Here is a 15,461-nt window from a genome sequence, read left to right as displayed (position 1 = left end):
ACGCGATCCTCTCTACGATCAACCCGAACCGCGAGTCCGCGACGCGATATGCAGGCCACCTTAGACGCTGCGGCACTCAAACGTAAGCATTTTGCCCGTGACAGAATTTTCGATTTCATAAACATCTTCAGCTTTCACTAAGGCCTTGACTTGCATCTCAAGATATGGCGACGAACTAACTCTGAACGCTACGCCGGAATGCCTCTCCTTGTCTGCTACAAACTCGTCCAAATCTGCCTACTGTCGGTTCAAATACGAGAGCCAGTTCTTCCAAAAATACAAAATTGGCTCCTTGGATTCATTGGCAGATGACATCGAAGAAGTTACGCAAGTTACTGGTCAACTTCTTACCAAGGTGTGTACATCAGTCTTCACTATCTGCCACAGTTCTCACTGATAGTTCCAAGTTACTTTTATCTATACTCAAGCACAGAACTGTCGAAAAAACTGTCGAGAAGTGTGAACTGTCTATCGTAGAAGGTGGTAACACGGACGATGAAGCTCAGGATGGTCTTGAAAGTAGGCTGATTGTATGCTTACATTGCAGACATGGTAGGTTCATCTAGTTCATATCTTGTTATCCATTTTACATCTCACTTTTAGGCGTTATAAAGACACATAGACTGCTGCTCTCCACACCTACATCCTTAATGGCTCCGGGTATTCCAGATAATTCGACGGAATCGTTGTTAACAATAGGACCAAGAGCTATCAGGGACATGATTGAACATTTTACATCCACCAAGAACGGAAAATCTGATCCTCAGCTCATCTGGAACTTTGGACAACATGAGGTCGAAGTGAAGAGTTTGGAATCATCTGTTGACTCCAAGGGTACAAGCTTCTTTCCCTTACTCGCGCATAAGGGCACTCAAAATACTCTCAGGAAAATCTCAGCTTTCGACAGAGCTGTCAATAAGTTCGGAAGAGTTCGATGTCTATAATCTATATGCTGCGCCCACCGTCATTGCTTTTCACCTTCGCGAATTCAATGTAAGCACGCCTGCTTTTGTAAGTAGTCAGAAGGTTGACGTTCCAAGGCCACCATTGCATTCACTGACTCATTATCAGTCACTATGGATATACGATTTACAGATCCAGCAGCGCCTCTATTCATAGATGTTGACGGGGACAGTTTCACGGCTCTGTTCGTCATATCAACTAGCCAAGTACAGGGCATGCCTAGCAGTCAATCCCAGCAAGTGCTCATTAATAGGCACAAACGCGAGCACGAAGAAGACAATGAAGATGAGAAACGATTCAAGAAACCCATGAAAGCCGTCCGCCAGTCGGTTCCTCCTGCTTCCGTGTCAAAATCACGGAATGTGACTCCTGCGCAATCTTCTATACCTCAACCAAGTCTCGCACCTCCTTCCTCGTTCCCCCAAGCTCACCCTGAAGATCCCGCGGCTGAGTTGATGCCACCGCCGCCTTCTCCACAACCACGCGAGCCCCTTTTCTTCCCATCATCATCTCAGATCACCCACAATGAAGCGGAGGATGTGTCTGGATTAGGCCTCGACCAGATGACTGCAGAGGAAGTGAACATGATGCTTGATGGTGACGCTGATGAAAGCATGCTCGACCTGGAGACGGGCGAGCGGCCCATCGACTTGGCAAATGATCCAGGTAGCTCGGGCATGATGGAGGAACCATCCTTTGGACCAACGCAATCTTACCACCTGGAGGAGTCAAAAGTATGCATACTTTTCATTGGCTACCAGAAACACTAGGCTGATGCAAATCTTTCGCAGGCATTCCAACCTCTCTTCGACGATTAAGACTTTGGATGGTGAAGGAAAATTTGCATTCCGATTATCTATGACATACACTTCTTTTTCTAGTGAAACTGCATAATTTAGAGCAACCAAATAAAATAAAAACTTTCAACGAAAGGCAAGTGACAAAAAAAATGTCGCATGAGCAAATAATAGTAGATCAGTCCTGATACATCAGGTACGCATTCCAGATTTCAATGGTACAACTCCTCGTAAAGCGCCGAGTGCAAACCGAAGGCCATTGTGACAAGCCCAAATAAGAGAAACTGCGCGAAAAGTGGTCAATTTACCTATCCACGAGATGAAATAGAAATCAACGTACTGATCAAGATGGGTAGCCAGAAAAGTAAAAGCATTCGGTCCTCTGTATATTTTGTTAGACATACCGTCATTGATATCTGAACACTCACGTTTCTTGGGTTGCGTTTTGGGTTCATACGTATACGCATCCACTTCCTGCTCCGTAACAGGTATCATCTCGTAGTTGTATATTCTTGAGGAAGATCGTCCTTCGGGTCGTGGGGCTTCAGTCTCTGCGAGAGATTCAGACACAGTCGACGATGGAGCATGCGATGGACCGGCCTCCGTGGCTCTAGGCGTATACATCGGAGGCGGTTCACTGTCTTTGATGGGGGCCCCATTTGCAAGCCATCTTTCCCACGTTGCACGCAGTTCATATGCAGCTTTTGCCCCAGCAAATTTGCCCTTCAAGGACCCATCGGTTTGATCGTCGTCCAGACCGTCACGGTTTGTATTGTCTCCGCTAAGGAAGGCCGGTAGTAAAGGGACAACAACGGGAAACACCATCGGGAGTTGCGGAAGAACACCCCATGGAACCGCAGGCATGCCAGGAATGTGAAGGTTAGGTAACTGAGGAGAACCAGGAAGTTGAGCGATTGTCTTCTGGATGAGGTCAGTGAACGAAGAATATTGTTTCTCGTCCACATTAGCCAAAATGGCCTTTTCGGACTTCGGAGAGGGAGAGGGAGGTCTAGAAAGGTGGTCCGTGATGTTATCCTTGTCTCTTCGAGGAGTATCGGAGTGCCGTGGCCGTCTGCGATTTCCATAGCGCCGGGCCCGTCTTCGAATAATAGCATCGGCATCCTCCTCAGCATCACCCCATTCGGCTTCTTCATCTTCCTCGCTTTCAATACCTGAATCGAGTCCATCATTGATACCCTGTGAATCTGCAAACATGCCGTCCATGGCAATCTCCCCGGCAGTCTTTCCTAACGCATTCACAATTTCCGTGTCTGCACCCGCGTCCAGAAGATATCGAACACATTCTTTGCTACCCATAGAGGCAGCAAAATGAAGGGGAGTATATCCATTTCGATCGCGCATATCCAGGTCTGCTCCATGATCTACCAAAAACCGGACGAGGGAAGGAAAGCTAAGAAACGCGGCAAGATGGAGCAATGTTTGTCCGCTGGGGCTCTGGTGTGAGATAGCGGCTTCAGTTGATATTGCTTGCTCGGAAGATTCAACCGGTGCATCGAGAATAGAGAGGAAATCGATTATGAGGCTTTGGAAATCCTCGTTTTCACCGGCGCGGATAAGCAGAAGAGGTCGCAGGTCCCGGGTTAAGGAAGGGGCAAGTTGCATCGCACCAGTCATATTTGATCCATTTTGAGAGTCTGATGGATCACCAGCATTTCCAACGATACGCATGGCAACGTTCTTGGCCTCCTCAATCTTTCCAGTCATCTTCAGACCAACTACCTGTAAAGCTAGTTCCATTCTGCAGTAGACTGTATCAGACATCCGTTGGATAGAATGAAATCGAGGAGTGTACTCACAAGGCCCTATCGGACTCGTCTGAATATGTGAATAGCGGCGGAGGCGCATTGCTATGTTCCTCTAATTTGGGGAACCCTTCAAACCAGACGGCAACTACACCAGCAGTAGCTCTTGGGGGCAGCACACAGACCAGGGTATTATCACTCCACCGCTGTGTCGAACTAGCCGCGACCTCCCCAAAAATGCAGTTCAGAGTGATGGAAGGATGAAAGTTGGCTCCCAGGATGGTAACTTCAATACCACCGTGTGTCGGCCCAGCGTTCGGTACGAGACGATGGATTGTAGGTAGTGCCAGAGGGGGAGCTGGCTGAGATGGATCAAAGAACATAAAAGGCATGGGATTAGGATGTGCAGGCATAACTAGAGCAGGAGGTGTCACGGGAAGAGAGACTGGAGAAGGGACAGAAAAGTCACTCTCAGTGGTGGCTGAAGACATGGCTATATCAAGATTATGTTCCGCTGGGGTCATTAATCCATCAGGCGAAGATTCTGACTCGAAAGATGAATACTGTAGTTGTGGTGGTAGGGACGACAGTGGAGGATCCAGAGGAGTTGGCGACCTGGTGGATGGGAGCGTTGCATGTGATGGGGAGGGGGAAGGTTCGCTCGATGCGGGAATTTCTCCACTAACCCTGCTCGGCTTCGAGGCAGGATCATATGGTTTAGCACGCTTTTTCGTCCCGGTGGTATTTGACGGCGTGTCTTTCTTACGCTTCGAAGGGGCGCGACTCTCGATAGACGAATCGACATGAGCTGGTCCAAACTGCGCCCATTCATAATCACGCGTCGTAAATGTCGAAGCGAGGTCGCTATGCTTGCTAGACGACGTCTTGTGGTCATCCGTAATCATGATAGGGCGCGACGACCCTGTCCCAACAATGCGACCGGTGTGATCCATCATTGTAAAATGGACATTGAATCCAACCTTTTCACGATGGTGGCGGCAATAGCAAGTGATACGCAATGGAAGGACGACAGAGCCGGTGGAAAAATCGATGACCTCCGAGCAATTGAATTGGATTATGCTGCTAGTATCCTCGCGTTGTCCGTTCCTGGTAGGGGTATTGTTGGGACTTTCGCCGGAGTCAGAATCGGATCGTGCGGGGCGTACTCGAGCAGCTAGTTTTTTTGCAACTCGTTTGGCCTGGATAAGGATAATGAGAATATAGTCTTGCATAAAGAAAAGTATCGCGGTACCTCACGAGCGCGACAACTAGAACAACTGAGCACCGTATTATGGGGCGGTGACGCGCAAGTTATACTGACGCTGAGATGAAGAATATCTTGCGGGTCGGGATCTGCAGCAGAATCAAACAAAAAGCCTTATGACCAGTGAAAGGACCCAACCTATTTTCCCCTGTTTTCGCGTCCGCCTCTTCGTAGCCGTTCCTTGTGGTAATTTTAACCACTTCCATGAGCCAACGCGATCGTATTTATATGGGTCAGAAGAAGAACTTGGATCAGCCAAGTCCACGGTAACTCGTACTTGAGTTTCAACGCGAGACTTGGTTCCACCCTCCGGTATACTGGGAAACATGATAGGCAGACTAAGGTAGATGAGATTTAGGAACCATGACTCGGACTGATAAGAGAACTTACTTGACACAAGATTCCCTTGGAGGATGGACGACTTTGTGGTTCATCAGCAGAAAATCTTGTCGCCGCGGTACAGAAGCTGGAGGAGGAATGGGTTTTGTCACAGACATGGAGTTGGGCATTGTCAAAGCAGGTGGAGCTGTATGCATAGATTGAACTAGCAAGGGAGCAGGGCGCTCCACGACGGCGCCCATAGGCGAGGTAGGTGATATGATGGAAAATGGCGACTCGACACTGAGAGCCGGAGAGCTGGACAGTCGGATAAGCAATAAAACACGAAAACGTGTGAAACCGACATACTCGTCGTACGCGTGGCTTTCAATGAGATCATCGAGCTGTAGCATATTGTCGTCTTCGCACTTTGGCTGCGTCTGAAAGATAGGATCTGTCTCCCAAAGAGACTGCAGATATGCAGACTTGTCGTGCTCGGTATTGTACCAGGAAGAAAGGGTGAGCTCGTGGTGAGCGACGTGTTCCAAGGAGTCAGAAGAATCTGGGGTATGGGGTGAAGGTGAACGGGAGCCATTCTGTGTTGTCGTAGAGGACAACGACGACATGGTGGCGAGAGAGAGAGGGCGGGTTTGAGGCGGAATAGAGGCCAGACCGGTTGACCTCCTGGGATTGCCTGATTTCATGTCCACTTAACCGGGTCCTCCACTCGGAGTTTGAAAGAAATGTTGCATCGGACTTGTATCGGACCCTGGACACTCCCACATTCAGGGCTGCTATGGCGCTGATAGTGCACCAAGATAACTTGATAGCAGAGAATTGAGTAAATGACGCTGTTCAATTCAATAATTCGGCTGTCCTTATCATGTCCATGTTCTTGTTAGTGAGACAATTTGCGGTGCTAAGGTCATTCATACGGGTGGTCGTATACAGTGAGCGTAAATCAGGAACCTCATAGACCCGGTTAATGCCATTTAGTGCCATCTGCAGGCCCGTACAGAACGGCGGACTCGTACTAACAATCCGAGTAAACTTTAGGTAGCTTTAGAGTAGTCATCCCCAGTCAAAAGTCTGCGGACACGAGTCGATTACCACATATATCAGTCGATAAATCTATGGGTACCTGTCAGCAGCTAAGAATGGCCCATTCTATGTTTACTTCGTAGGCAGTAATGGACGTCTGTAGATAGCCATATATTGATATCGATGAATATCTATACATGCCTAGATATCTACATAACCCTGCATACATTCCCGCTTGATCGGCTGCCTTGTCGCTTCCCGCGTCCCGTTCTAAGTCTGTGCCGTTAATTGATTCTAGTATCAGATGGTACTCAGTGCAAAGCCAAACGAGGGACTACACATGGCGTACCTTCTTCAGTGCCTTCACCTTGGCTTGCTGTGAGAGTCGTAGTAGGTGTCAAATACATCGGCCTTGCGGGTGCACGAACATTCCTAGTAAAATCCGTGAGCCAGGCGGGGAGACTTTCATGGAAGGGGAAGACGTGGAGACATCATGGTCTTGGGGTATGTATAGCACCAGTACAGATGGTTCTCAGCATGCCAAGCTGTAAAAAGCGTCAGACGGCAACAAGGCGAAGGTTACTGGCCACCTGGCGTACCTTTGCCCAGGACAAAGACAACACCCACTACGCTCATCACTGTCTCTTCCAAGCAGAAAAACCTGGCTATATGCGGTCTTGTGGGTACCCTTCCGAGTCTGTAGTCCGATTTTGACGCGCCGAACGCGTTTGCAGGTTTTCAGCAGTGTAATACGAGGTACCGGTATCGTGAATATGGTCAAAGCAGCGCCTACAAGGAATCAACGAGACGAGCGACATGATCCAGAAGTAATGGCAGGGGAGCAGCCAGTGGTCGCGACTAACAAGGTATTGGATGGCGGCAGTCACGACGGTAAGAGGGAGAGGGACATTCGGAATTAGCCGACGCCTTGCTATTCGGATTACTGTGCCGCGCCACCTGAGAGCACGTCTGCGGGCTGTGTACTACCTCTCAACGATTTCAACACAGGTGCCCGGGAAATTTTCAAGCGCACTTGTAAACAATTTTTTGCCAAGTTGGATCAAGGTTATGAGTCTGGGTTAAGCAAGTTCATTACTCCACAGATCTCTCTACATACCCACAGATGTCTACGAATCGACTCGTACCTGTGGATGTTAACCTAGGCCTACAGACTTTTGACTGGGAGTCATCCCTGAGTTTGTCATTGGCCTGTGTCGTCCAGACGGTGTCGCCAAATACTGCCAATCCAATCCGGTTTCCTTCAAAGTGCCTGTTCCGTCTCTCCATGCAATCATGCCGCATTGCTGCAACGCCAATCAAAGCATATTCAGTTAGCTGTTCAATTTGTCGATATTCCAGGATCCGTCTCAATGCCCGTCTCTTCTCGACTATTCCTTCGTTGGACACGTCCACCAGTCGTAGTTCCATCTTGACGCTCTTGCACAAGACTACGGAGCTCTTGCCCCGAGTTCTACCATCGTCGACATCAGAAAGCATACCGTTCGAACAATCATTGCGTCTATGGAACGACGTTCTATCTGACGCCTACGACAATCTTGTTTCAAATGTCAAGGATGTCCCTCTAACGGTCACGGGTCAGTATCTCTCCTCTTCACATCTGCCTCCATACGCCAATACCTTCGTTCAGTGCTGGAGCTTGATCAATGGTCTGGAGCAAGGGATCTTGTTACTGGTCTCTTACAAGAGCCATTCGCGTCCGATGCATCAAGAAATGATCTCATTGCACAGAGATGGAACGACGTGCCTCCTAGTCAAACAAGTCTCACCATTCTGTATGTCAAGATCAATTTACCCATGCCATTGTGACCAAGACTTTGATATAGGAGTGGAGACCCTGCGGCGCGTGAATCCCACCTCTTCCCTTGCCAGTCATCCTATTTCCAACAATACCCCACGCGTATACAGATACAGGAGTTACCATACATCGACACTTCTCAGCCTAAGCCACTTTCAGGCAACGAGCAACATCTGCGGGCTTTTCTACAAGCTGATATTCCCATCATTGTTTGCAACCCATTCACCACCTCGCCAAGAGACGTCTTGACCAACAAATTATTCCTAACTAATCCCCACACCATCTTTGTATTCACTTACACGTCTTCTTCTGTTCCCGACCCTGCTTGCCTTTATCAGCGTTATCTCGGCGATGACACCGCAATAAATGCCGTATTTGTTGACCCCTCACGAGCCTTATCCGCCCTAGACGCCTTGAGGGGGAATCCAAAGGCTCCATCAGCCATACAGAGATACCAAGATGGATTTATCGGATCCGGGACTTCGACATTGACACATACCATCAAGAGAATTCTGTCTGCGACTGGGAAAACGTCTTCCGCAGATATATCGGCTGCCTTGCGGACCCAGACTTGTTTGTCCCAAATCCGTGGTGTTCTCGCTATCACCAATGAGCACATACGGTTGGAAAGAACCAAGTCAGATGCGCTTTTTGTTCAAGTCAGTACGCTGCGAGAGCGGATTGAGGAAGAGCGGATCAAGGCCTCCGGGGAGGTCTTCGGTGTAACTACGTCCACCGAAGATGAGATCACTAGAGTTGCTCAGAAAGAAATTTCCTCGGAAATGGACAGACTACCGTGGTGGAGAATGGTTCCCAGGGTGGATGAGATCACGACAACCGTCTCGGCCGCAGTGGGGCGGTCAGGAAGAAGTCTCGAAACAAAGGTAAGCACTCGTGGATGTGCCAGCTTCAATTCATGAGTCGAACCGAAAATCCTTCCCATAGCTCATTTATCATGCCGGGCGTCTTTCCCACACACAGCAGATGTTCTCCGACGCAATGTTTGCGTTATTCCCGAAGAGTAATAGTTCTCTCCATTCTTCGGTTTTGCATAATACTCTGCTTCAAATACGATCATCGTCATCTTACCCGCTTACGCCGGACGCTTTGGTAGGACCCCTGGCCATCCGACGTGCTCAATTAGTACAGTATCCCACGGCCAGACTACACCTCGCCGGACAGCATGTTGTACTTGGTATGGGCGGTTCCATCGTCGCTGGTGTTGGTATAGGCTGGGCTGGTTGGCCTAACTGGCTGGTTGGCGGTAGCGAAAGTGTTATCGGATTCCTAGGAGTAGATGCCGGGACAGCTATGGGTGCTGGTGCTCTAGTAGCTCTTCTCGGTGTGCGCTGGGGTGTCGGGCATTGGGAAAAGGCAAAGCAGCGTTGGTGGGAAGACTGGCACCGAGTGGTTGACGGTCTGGAGAGGGACTTGAAAGTACGTCCCACCCAAAATAAGCCGTCAATCGCTAACCACAGTCGATTAGAAAACTTTGGATGACACTATGTTGGAGAAGGTGGTGGTGGTTGCAGACAAGGGCTGTAGTGGATTGAGCACCCTGATTGGAAAGAGAAACCAAGAAATCAGCGAAGTTGCTGAAGAAGTAGCTAAACTGTCAAGCGACCTAAAAACCATAGATTCCCGATCCAAAGATAATCTATAACTGTTGTGCCAATTACAATTAATTGTGGGGTCCATCCAAGAACCAATAATTTACCCATACATTCGATAGATGGCTATGAGGGCGTGACAAGTATTTTTGGGACAACTGTATTTCCCGGTTGAGCGCCAGCGCCAGTCCCTCGTGAAGGTTGTTCATCATCATCACTGTCATCTCCGATCCCAAATAGCTCCTCTTGCTCATCCCAAACATCCGTCATACGTGCCGTTGGCTTGCTTCCTTTGGTGGTCTGGGCATTATGGGTCGGAAGGAGCTGGGTCCCTCTCAGCGGGTCTTCGTCGTCCTCGTCTGACAGAGGTTCCGTATCGAGAGGACGATACAAACGGGCGATCTGCCAGATGAAATTCGTTAGGTTGAAACTACAATGAAACACGCCGCGGACCTCTCTTCGATGGCGGTAGTACTTTTCCATGTAATACGCCGACCAGAGTCCGAGGGAAGAACCGAGTAGATTGGCCTGGATAATGAGGTCGAAAAACACCGATAATATAAGGCACAATATGAACATACGACAACATCTCCAAGCTGGAACTCCTTGTACTGAAACCCGAATTGTCATTACGTCCATACCGCTAACTCCGGTAGCAAACTTACGGGTAGCAGAGATTGGACAACTTCACTAAGGATTCCGCCACAAAAGAAACACACAATAGCTGTGAAAATCAGTCCCGAATGCCTCCAGAACCATATGCGCCTTGCATCTCTAGGAGATGATTAGAGACAGGAAGTAGATATTGACGAAACGTGACCTACTCTTCGACATCAAAGATAAAGTAGAAAACGCCCGTCGCTATGCAAAAGCAAAGGAAATGCAATAATTTATCGTTCAAAGGCAATGCTCTCGAGAAGTTGGTGAATCCAAGCAAAGCAAGTGATACCATGATGATACACGTAAAGACAAAGAAATACTGACGTGTGCGTGCGTCAAAGATATGATGCGAACGAGAGCGAAATAGACATACAGGACGTAGCCGTATTGGCATATCATACTTGGGTATTCGAACACGGTAGGATTTCATGACGGTTTTCATAAGTCTTGGAGGCCATTTTGGCGACGCCATGGAAGGGGAGAAGGTAAGAAGAGCGGCAACAAGGATAAACAACTGCGCTCATGTCTACCTCAACGACCGCAACCTCGACCTTTACCCTTCAGAAATATTCCCGGTCCTACCCCACTTCGACTGGCTCAGAATGGCAGCATTTTACCAATCCGACTATTCGGCTCGTACTTGATGCGAAAAACGCGTCTGGAGGAGATCTCGAATCTGTGAGGCTCCGTATCATCTGGACAATGGACAATGGCGACCCAATGGATACCACTGCCGGAAACCAAGTCTTGTTTGTACGTATCTCAAAAATATATTCACGGCCGTTGTTCAATATTCTGTAGGAAGACCTTGATCTACTCTCCTTTTCTTCCCTTCCATTTCGCCAGCATCAGAGGCAATCACAGGGCCTTCCTCTCAAAGCTGTCTATCGAGACTTGGTCGTTGGCATTCGCTATCTTCATCCCCGAGAATACTCTGCCAATCCGGTAAATTTTCATCGAACCAGACTTGCATCATTACTGACACCTTTACAAGACTTACCGGCGCTTTCAGATAACGTTCATCTCTACTGCTTCAGTCTCTCAATTCATCAATGCAATTCGAACTGTCTGTCCTTGCAAAGCTAACGCTGCTCCTACCCGTGCTCCTGTGGAACCTTCTCTCGCACCTCTTCAACATTCTAGCACTCTTCGACCGACGCTTCCTCTCGGTTCAATTACATCGTCTCAAACTCCTTATCTTCGTCAATATCCTACTGTGCCTGTATTCAACAACCCTGATTTGACCTTTGCTGCTTCCCAAACTGAAATTCCTCGCCAAGAAGTTCCTCAATCTGGCCAAGATATCCCGTTACATACTCTATCTTCGTCTCCGGGTTTTCCGTCGCTGCTACCGCCTATCGTGCTCAACAGCACTAGTTCTCCTCTACCAACAAGCACACCGCCCGCTCCGAAACCGGCTGAGTCGCAGTCATCCCTGAACAGCGCATCCCATGCGTCTATCGTTCCCACATCCGCATCAATCATGGAGCCTGCTGCTTCCCAGTCGACTTCAAATACTGCTATCAAGGATGCTGTTCTTTCATCTCTCCGCGAAACAACGCAACTATACGGTCTTCCACGATCCGACTTGGAACATTTGGTTAGCGATATAATACACGAAGATGGTTTCTCGCATCTGGCAGGTTTCTCTCGCATTTTTAGCATAAATCAGTGCTGATACTAGCAATGCTCAGCTGACGACCTTGTCGACAATGTGGAAGGTTAAGAGCTACATGGGATGACTAAAAATATAATAGATTGTATGTACATACAATCCCGCGTTAATTTTCTATATATAACACCGTACTTGGGCGGAACCATGGCAAAAGAAACAATACAGCGTTCGTCTCAACGGATCGAACGTGTTAGTGAGTACATGGTCTTATTCAAGCAAGGGAGTCAGTAACAAGAAAAGACACAGCATCAATTCAGGTCTTCGGGGACCCAGCCATAGTATTTCTTTAATTTCTTGCTGAATTCCTTTAGCATCTTCGGATGAATGAAGGAATCTGGATGCGCTGTAAAATGCGAGTCAATACCAGGCATCGAAACACAAAGAATCGCCTCACGTTTGTGGAAGCTGATGGACTACATAGACATGTCAGTTAATGATGCAAGTAACAGTTTCTACGCCGCGTACCCTGTCACGAGCATCTGGAGGATCAAACCGAACACTAGATCCCGCTGTGCTAGGGACATAAGTGAAGCCCATATCTTTCATGACCTAGAAAGAAGTGAGTGAAGCGCTGCAAAAGAGGTGGATTCTAGAATCTGTCCTACCTTGACGAATGTATCCCACTTCATGCCGGCGCTGCCTTTAGTCACGTCCTCGGAAGTATTCAGTATCTGGTGCAGATAGTCCTTTGTCTTTCGGTGCATCGAGGCAAACCAGTTGCGCCTTGTCGCTTTCGACTCGGGCTCCTCCTTCGACTTGTCTCTGCCAACTCCTAGACGTCCTAAGACGCCTTTAGCAAACAAGGAAGGCTGGTCAGACCTGGACTTGACTTTGGTTTTCACGTCCAGATTTTGAGCATAGGAATGACCAGATTGAGCCACCGTTGGTTCTACGGGTGGTATTGAAGTGGTCGACATATGCACCGAGCTCGCCACCGGGTTGGCCCTCGGTTTGGCGGGAGGTGGTTGGGGCTTCTGTTTGGCTGCTGGAGGCGATGGTGCGCTAGGAACGGGTGCGGGTGCGGGTGCAGCTGCAGGTGCAGCTGGCAGCTCCGGAGACACGGGTTCGGTCGCAGCTGGCTTCTTTTTCTTCTTAGGCTTCTTCTTTTTCTTTTTGCTGCTAGCACCTTGGACGATATCATCTTCGTCCTCCACTTCCTCCACTGTAGTTTTATGGTTCGGTGCTGGCAGCGTGGATTAGGAAAGAGATCCAAGAGATATCTAAAATCTTACCCTTCGTGGGAGCAGCAGTGGGAACGTGAGAAGCTCCTTTGGCTTTGGGTGCCGTTTTGGTCGCTGGTTTGCTACGGGAGGAAAGCTTCGGGCTGTTATTGAACATGCGACCTGAATGTCCGGTTACTTTAGGCAGTACGCGAGTGGCAGAAGAAACCTACCACGCAGAGAGCCAAGAAGCTTCAAGAAGGGATTGCCCTTACGATCCTCCTGGTTGAACGGATTTTCTGACTCGAGCCCATCAGTGAAGAATTCTGCCTCAACAGCGGTGTCCATCGCCTCCCGAAGCATCTCCCGCATTTCATCCTCTTCGTCAGTGTCATAATCACTCTCGTCATCCTCGTCCTCGTCGTCATCCTCATCCGTCTCACTCCAATCCGAGTCGGACTCATCAGACTCAGAAACGTCCTGAAGCGGAGGCATGGAATCATCACTTTCTGCACCGTCCGTAATGGCTAACATTTTCTTCCTTGAGCCGGCCAGCTTAGGCATCCTGTCTGATTCCTCATCTGATTCCTCCGCGATATTGGATAGGTGATGGTACGAGTGCCACGACGGGGTGGACTTTGAGAGTGCATCGGTTAATCCCCAAATACCGTCAGGATCTTTGTTGCACACCAACATATAATTCTAATTCGAAAGTCAGGTGGGAGACAGTAAGCGCAACCAGATACACATGCCTGTTGAATTTGCTTCCACACATTCCTTAGTGCAGTGGGGTTCTGTAGCTTAGCAAGAGGGTGGACAAGAGGCTCCAACGTTTCCCACTTATCCGAAGCCTTGTCAGACATGATTTCAGCGTTTGCCCATTGCATGTATGCCTTGGGTGCCTTGCGGTTTGTGCTCCTCCAAGTGTCCTCATTCGGGCCAAGCAAAGGCGCTTCGAGCATATCTTGGAGTCGCACTATTTCCTGATAAATATGTCAAGACAGCAGCAGATTTCGATATAGGTGACATACTGAAAGGTCCCCCGCGGAGTCCCACATGGACTGAGGGAATCGTTTGGCCTCTTTGGGGGCTTCTTCAACGGCATCGTGTAGAATCTGGTACAGAATTGCCTTCGGATACGGTGCTTCTCGAAAGCACAACTCAATTATGATAGAGTCGAGGAATGAACGACAAGCATCTCTCAACCCGGATCGATCAAACTCAGTCTCAGTAGTGCCATCCTTCTCCTTGAAGTAACGGGCATAATGAGCTGTAATAGATGCTGAGTGTGTCGTCTACACGGAACACATCAAGTGAAACATACGCGAAGTAGCTGCGAGCACTGAGAACTTGTCCTGGCAAAGCTTAACAATGATATTGACCATGTCGTACAAGACCAAATATTGCGATCGAAATTCTTCGTCGTGTAGTTTGTAGACAATCGTGTCATCCGTGACACCAGCGAGTTGTAAGTCAAATAAATTATCCGCGACAATTTTCCAGGCAGAAGCAAGCAAGTAAGCATTGTGTATTCTATGGAATGACGTAGGTATTGACGTGAACACTAGCAAATTGCGAACTCACCTGATAGCAATAGTCGAAGCAATGAACGCCGGATCCCTCATCGCTTCCTCTGGTTTCTTTTTCGTAAGGGTACGAGCCTTCAGTTCTGCTTCAATAAGTGAGTGGAACAGGTCGGGATCCTTGAGATTGGTGATATCATCCAAATAGCCTATTAATATAGATCAACTAACACGATGCCATTTGATGAGAACAAGAACGTACTACTGAACTGGGACTCTGCGATCTTGAGGCATGTCTCTAATCTGAACGGGGTCATCACTGCTTGTTTGGATCTTTTTATGAGGTCCTCTAGATTCACATGATGAGACGCGCGGTGCGCACAGGCCAATATGCATAGACATACCAGCGAGTAAATCCAGCTTCTCCCTTCCAGTCAACCTCGATGTGACCATCACTTCCCCGGTTCCTCTCGCGCCATTTTTCCCGTTCCGCAGAACTAGGGCTCGAGTAGTGGTAGGTCTCTCCTTGGCAAGACCATCTTCGCCGCGTTTTCCGCGCCTCTCTGTGAGATGCCTCGGACCCAGAGATACCAGATCTCGTGAGGCAGAAGTTTTGGCGGTCGTGACCTTGGCAGATTTCGTTTTGGGTGGCATATCTACGTGAAGGTAAAGGGCACAGAAGCAACACTTGAAATTAGAGTTTTGTATTACTGTTTGCTCGTGTTTCGCCCCTGACTCGGAAGTGGCCAATGATCTTCGCCTAGCAACTCTCTTTTGTGCACTGGTCTTTTGGTTAACGTTTTAACATTGACAAGTCCTTTGTATTCACTTTGTTTATTGCTTCCGTACCCTGGACAACAACTGAAACGTG

General features: G+C 48.6%; 6 protein-coding genes across 6 annotated transcripts; 3 read left to right on the top strand and 3 right to left on the bottom strand.

The window, feature by feature from the left end:
• Position 1: 1 nt before the first annotated feature.
• Positions 2-1,781, top strand: EV420DRAFT_1331775 (Rad9-domain-containing protein; the record flags this gene model as incomplete). Its single annotated transcript, XM_060468817.1, has 7 exons — positions 2-82; positions 132-355; positions 408-552; positions 604-834; positions 887-993; positions 1,041-1,697; positions 1,755-1,781. Exons 1-7 carry the CDS (start codon positions 49-51, stop codon positions 1,779-1,781), a joined length of 1,425 nt encoding a protein of 474 aa, XP_060333216.1. The 5' UTR covers positions 2-48.
• On the bottom strand, positions 1,782-5,830 carry EV420DRAFT_1531529 (uncharacterized protein). Its single transcript, XM_060472667.1, has 8 exons — positions 5,475-5,830; positions 5,178-5,423; positions 4,926-5,125; positions 4,776-4,876; positions 3,578-4,722; positions 2,189-3,519; positions 2,101-2,142; positions 1,782-2,044 (listed from the first exon to the last, which is right to left on the bottom strand). The coding sequence occupies exons 1-8, from the start codon at positions 5,807-5,809 to the stop codon at positions 1,953-1,955; spliced, it is 3,492 nt and encodes a 1,163-aa protein (XP_060333215.1). The 5' UTR covers positions 5,810-5,830; the 3' UTR covers positions 1,782-1,952.
• A 1,476-nt stretch (positions 5,831-7,306) lies between these two features.
• EV420DRAFT_1531519 (uncharacterized protein) lies at positions 7,307-9,656 on the top strand. Its single transcript, XM_060472666.1, has 5 exons — positions 7,307-7,741; positions 7,795-7,939; positions 7,991-8,846; positions 8,908-9,399; positions 9,449-9,656. The coding sequence occupies exons 1-5, from the start codon at positions 7,432-7,434 to the stop codon at positions 9,623-9,625; spliced, it is 1,980 nt and encodes a 659-aa protein (XP_060333214.1). The 5' UTR covers positions 7,307-7,431; the 3' UTR covers positions 9,626-9,656.
• Positions 9,581-10,969, bottom strand: EV420DRAFT_193557 (uncharacterized protein). Its single transcript, XM_060481151.1, has 6 exons — positions 10,606-10,969; positions 10,397-10,551; positions 10,238-10,346; positions 10,154-10,183; positions 10,026-10,100; positions 9,581-9,974 (listed from the first exon to the last, which is right to left on the bottom strand). Exons 1-6 carry the CDS (start codon positions 10,702-10,704, stop codon positions 9,699-9,701), a joined length of 744 nt encoding a protein of 247 aa, XP_060333213.1. The 5' UTR covers positions 10,705-10,969; the 3' UTR covers positions 9,581-9,698.
• On the top strand, positions 10,593-12,103 carry EV420DRAFT_193608 (uncharacterized protein). Its single transcript, XM_060481153.1, has 4 exons — positions 10,593-10,985; positions 11,034-11,177; positions 11,227-11,871; positions 11,927-12,103. The coding sequence occupies exons 1-4, from the start codon at positions 10,755-10,757 to the stop codon at positions 11,972-11,974; spliced, it is 1,068 nt and encodes a 355-aa protein (XP_060333212.1). The 5' UTR covers positions 10,593-10,754; the 3' UTR covers positions 11,975-12,103.
• On the bottom strand, positions 11,942-15,390 carry EV420DRAFT_193576 (uncharacterized protein). The gene is made up of 12 exons (XM_060481152.1): positions 14,995-15,390; positions 14,853-14,939; positions 14,652-14,799; positions 14,392-14,600; positions 14,099-14,337; positions 13,820-14,050; positions 13,301-13,769; positions 13,140-13,250; positions 12,513-13,090; positions 12,373-12,456; positions 12,302-12,320; positions 11,942-12,250 (listed from the first exon to the last, which is right to left on the bottom strand). Exons 1-12 carry the CDS (start codon positions 15,242-15,244, stop codon positions 12,156-12,158), a joined length of 2,520 nt encoding a protein of 839 aa, XP_060333211.1. The 5' UTR covers positions 15,245-15,390; the 3' UTR covers positions 11,942-12,155.
• Positions 15,391-15,461: the final 71 nt, after the last annotated feature.

This window comes from Desarmillaria tabescens (genome assembly GCF_030435595.1).
Source record: "Desarmillaria tabescens strain CCBAS 213 chromosome Unknown EV420scaffold_11, whole genome shotgun sequence".
In the NCBI taxonomy this organism is placed as follows: Eukaryota; Fungi; Basidiomycota; class Agaricomycetes; order Agaricales; family Physalacriaceae; genus Desarmillaria; species Desarmillaria tabescens.
Note: the sequence above shows the minus strand (reverse complement) of the source record. Positions and strands in the feature narration are given on the sequence as shown.

Coding starts and splice junctions, on each gene's coding strand:
- EV420DRAFT_1531529 (XM_060472667.1), bottom strand. CDS start 5,809: ATGAAATCAGGCAATCCCAGGAGGTCAACCGGTCTGGCCTCTATTCCG. Junction 5,126..5,177: donor CCAAGGGAATCTTGTGTCAA/GTAAGTTCTCTT, acceptor CATCTACCTTAG/TCTGCCTATCATGTTTCCCA. Junction 2,143..2,188: donor CAAAACGCAACCCAAGAAAC/GTGAGTGTTCAG, acceptor CAAAATATACAG/AGGACCGAATGCTTTTACTT.
- EV420DRAFT_193608 (XM_060481153.1), top strand. CDS start 10,755: ATGTCTACCTCAACGACCGCAACCTCGACCTTTACCCTTCAGAAATAT. Junction 11,178..11,226: donor GAGAATACTCTGCCAATCCG/GTAAATTTTCAT, acceptor CACCTTTACAAG/ACTTACCGGCGCTTTCAGAT. Junction 11,872..11,926: donor AAGATGGTTTCTCGCATCTG/GCAGGTTTCTCT, acceptor AGCAATGCTCAG/CTGACGACCTTGTCGACAAT.
- EV420DRAFT_193557 (XM_060481151.1), bottom strand. CDS start 10,704: ATGGCGTCGCCAAAATGGCCTCCAAGACTTATGAAAACCGTCATGAAA. Junction 10,184..10,237: donor TTGTCCAATCTCTGCTACCC/GTAAGTTTGCTA, acceptor TTCGGGTTTCAG/TACAAGGAGTTCCAGCTTGG. Junction 10,101..10,153: donor TCCAGCTTGGAGATGTTGTC/GTATGTTCATAT, acceptor CTCATTATCCAG/GCCAATCTACTCGGTTCTTC.
- EV420DRAFT_193576 (XM_060481152.1), bottom strand. CDS start 15,244: ATGCCACCCAAAACGAAATCTGCCAAGGTCACGACCGCCAAAACTTCT. Junction 14,800..14,852: donor CGCAGAGTCCCAGTTCAGTA/GTACGTTCTTGT, acceptor CTATATTAATAG/GCTATTTGGATGATATCACC. Junction 13,770..13,819: donor TGTGGAAGCAAATTCAACAG/GCATGTGTATCT, acceptor CTTTCGAATTAG/AATTATATGTTGGTGTGCAA.
- EV420DRAFT_1531519 (XM_060472666.1), top strand. CDS start 7,432: ATGCAATCATGCCGCATTGCTGCAACGCCAATCAAAGCATATTCAGTT. Junction 7,742..7,794: donor TGTCCCTCTAACGGTCACGG/GTCAGTATCTCT, acceptor ACCTTCGTTCAG/TGCTGGAGCTTGATCAATGG. Junction 9,400..9,448: donor GTCTGGAGAGGGACTTGAAA/GTACGTCCCACC, acceptor ACAGTCGATTAG/AAAACTTTGGATGACACTAT.